This window comes from Alligator sinensis, unplaced genomic scaffold, assembly GCF_000455745.1.
Source record: "Alligator sinensis unplaced genomic scaffold, ASM45574v1 scaffold707_1, whole genome shotgun sequence".
In the NCBI taxonomy this organism is placed as follows: Eukaryota; Metazoa; Chordata; order Crocodylia; family Alligatoridae; genus Alligator; species Alligator sinensis.
Window position 1 is genome coordinate 1,911,803 of NW_005842065.1, and position 3,373 is coordinate 1,915,175.

Consider the following 3,373-nt stretch of genomic DNA (forward strand, 5'->3'; position numbering starts at 1 on the left):
CCGCCCGACGGGGCGAGGGGGAGGGGGGGGGGGGGGGGGGAGCAAGATGTGGGGGCCACACCCACCCTCCCAGCGCTTGTGATGCATGTCCTTGGCCTCCTTCTCAGGCTTCTCGGCCGCCTCCTTAGCCAGGCGCAGTGCCCCCACCCGTTCCTCCTGCCCCCGCCTGCCTTCCTGCAGTTCCCCCAGTTGTTTCTGAGGAGGATGGGGGGCAGAGTGAGAGCTAGTTGAATGCTCCCCCTCCCCAGCCCAGCCACCTCCATTGCCTAGCATGACCCCACAACCACCCCCAGAGCTGGGGAAGGAACCCAGATGTGCAGGCTCCAAGCTTCTTTATACCAGTATCATCTCATCACCCCACCCCTGAGCTGAAGAAAGGACCCAGGTGTCCCTCCACAACAGTATGACCCCATCACCCCCTCCACCCTAGCATGGAGCTGGGAAAAGAACCCAGGCATCCAGGAGCCCCACCCAATCTCTCACCTGCTTCTCTTCACGGCCCTTGGTGGCCTCCTCGATCAGCACCTGCTTGAGCCGGAAGCCCTCGCGTGCCACCTCTGCCATCTGCTGCAGTGCCTCACGCTCCCGCCGGCCCAGTTCCCTTGAGGGGGAGGGAAGGTGACCCCATGAGCCCTGTGCACCCCAGACTGACCCCACCTACCCCAAGCACCAGCTGCCAGGCACTGGGCACCCAAGGAACAGTGCAGGGGCCTCAAATGGGGCCAAGGCCTGTGCCCCCCGCATAAGGACAGGCCAAAGGAGGTATCTGCCCAGTAGCCTGACTCATGGGGCTTAGCCCCTGCTCCCCCTCACATAGCTACCCCGCCACCAAGCCGTACTTGCAGGTGTTTTCACACACAGAGCCGCTGTTGTACTCGTCCGTGGCATCACAGCAGTCTGGTAGGTGGAGGGGAGGCAACAGGGCTCAGCTGGTCCTCAAACCCCTTCCTGACCCCATCCCCCTCCTGGCCTGACAGACCTCCCAAGGCCCCTCCTGCCACCACAGGCCTTCCACCCCCTTCCTGACACCCTTAGGCCTTCCTTGCTTCCTTTCTACCCCTGCCAGACCCCCTCCTGCCCCTGCAGACCTCCTTGCGCACTTCCTGATCCCCCTGCCAGCTTCTTCCTGCCCCCCCCCATTACCCATCCCCCTCCTGACCCCCTAGGCCTCCACAGACCTCCCAAGCCACTCCCCCCCACTCACCACAGACGCCGTCATTGACACGGGACGAGGGGATGTACTGAGGCCGGAACCCAGCATTGGTGCAGTGGAAACGTCCATTGGGGCAGGCTGAAGTCCCTGGGGGGGGGCAGGACACCTGAGTTTTACCCCCACCATCCTGGGGTGTATGTGTGTTGCCAGGGGTGAGGGGGCAGCCAATGGAACCATGCCCCCCTTCCCAGCATGGATCATATGGGTTCCCACCAACAATCCCAGGGCTAGGACTGGGGACCCCAGATGCCCCCACTCCCAACAAAGCCTCCAGGGTCTTCACACAATCCTCCTCGGTCTGGCACAAAGTAGACCAGGTCCCCCCCACAGGTCCCCTGGATGGGAAGCTCAGAGCTTTACCCCCTCCTGCCCCCCATCCCAAGCAGGGCCCCTCCCCACCTGGCTCATCAGAGCCGTCGGGGCAGTCACAGTAGTCGTCATTGACCCACTCGAAGGCGATGGTTGTCGACCCATCCAGGCACGTGAAGGGCTTCATCTCATCATAGAAATCCCCCTCCTGACCCCCTAGGCCTCCACAGACCTCCCAAGCCACTCCCCCCCACTCACCACAGACGCCGTCATTGACACGGGACGAGGGGATGTACTGAGGCCGGAACCCAGCATTGGTGCAGTGGAAACGTCCATTGGGGCAGGCTGAAGTCCCTGGGGGGGGGCAGGACACCTGAGTTTTACCCCCACCATCCTGGGGTGTATGTGTGTTGCCAGGGGTGAGGGGGCAGCCAATGGAACCATGCCCCCCTTCCCAGCATGGATCATATGGGTTCCCACCAACAATCCCAGGGCTAGGACTGGGGACCCCAGATGCCCCCACTCCCAACAAAGCCTCCAGGGTCTTCACACAATCCTCCTCGGTCTGGCACAAAGTAGACCAGGTCCCCCCCACAGGTCCCCTGGATGGGAAGCTCAGAGCTTTACCCCCTCCTGCCCCCCATCCCAAGCAGGGCCCCTCCCCACCTGGCTCATCAGAGCCGTCGGGGCAGTCACAGTAGTCGTCATTGACCCACTCGAAGGCGATGGTTGTCGACCCATCCAGGCACGTGAAGGGCTTCATCTCATCATAGAAATGATGGTCTTGAGGGCAAAAACAAGGAGTCAACCACCTGAGCAGGGGCCAGCCCAGAGCTCCCCAGAGCCTGCCCCAAACAGGGGGAGCACCCAGGACAGCTCTGCCCACTAGGCATGCTGCCTCCTGTGAGGAGGAATCTTCACCTACTCGCCCCCCTCCCCAGCACCCACCAGTTTCCCCTGTCAGCTGAGACACCTGGGTTCTCCCCCAGCTACAGGTGCACAGACTTGTGGGTACAGCAGAAATGGCTGCGAATTCACCTCCGTTTCCCCCCTGCTACCAGGGTCCCCGTCACTCACTGGTGAGGGAGACACCCCGGGGCCGCATCACCTCCACAGCACAGGCCAGGGCGCCCAGCAAGGGGCACAGCAGCACCAGCAGCAGCATCACAGTCAATGCACAAGGGTACTTCCTGGGGGCAGGGAGAGGATCAGTACTTCCCTGCACATCCCATATAGACCCCTATGTAGGAAGGGTCACCCTGCAGAGCCAGCCCCTCCCCTGTGGCTCCTATAGAACATCCTTTTCCCATCAAAGCCCCTGTAGACCCAGCTCTGTCTGCCTCTAGATGGGCCCTATAAGCCATGCTCTGCCACCTCACTACTCACTTCCTGTAGATACTACCCCACCCCAGCATGGCCCCTATAGAACACCCCCTTATAGCCCCTATAGATCCTGTCCCACCCTCAGCAGAGCCCTCACAGACCACACTCCCAGCAGGGCCTCTACAGAACACCTCCTATGGCCCCGATACATGCCACCCCACCCCACAGCAGGGCCCCCTATAGACCAAGCTGCAGCCCCTATAGGCAATACCCAGCAGAACGGCTAGAGAACATCCCTCTCCAGCCCTTATAGATCCCACCCCAGGGCCAACAAGGCCCCCATAGACCAGACTGCAGCCCCTACAGATCCTGCCACAGACCCAGTAAGGCCTCAATAAGAGAACCCCCAGATCCCTATAGATCTGAGCCCATTCCCAGCTGGACCCCTTTAGAACATCCCCCGTTAACCCTTATAGAGCAGCCCCCCACCACCCCGCCCCCATCAGGCCTCCCTGGCGCCAAGCCCCC

General features: G+C 61.8%; 1 protein-coding gene across 1 annotated transcript in view; it reads right to left on the reverse strand.

Moving 5' to 3' along the window:
- Nucleotides 1-3,373, reverse strand: part of PRKCSH (protein kinase C substrate 80K-H) — a 7,469-nt gene that overhangs the window by 3,866 nt on the left and 230 nt on the right. Inside the window, 6 exon segments of the mRNA XM_025203958.1 lie at nt 66-195; nt 484-601; nt 840-897; nt 1,781-1,876; nt 2,189-2,305; nt 2,600-2,712. Of these exon segments, the coding sequence (XP_025059743.1) occupies nt 66-195; nt 484-601; nt 840-897; nt 1,781-1,876; nt 2,189-2,305; nt 2,600-2,712 (632 nt within the window).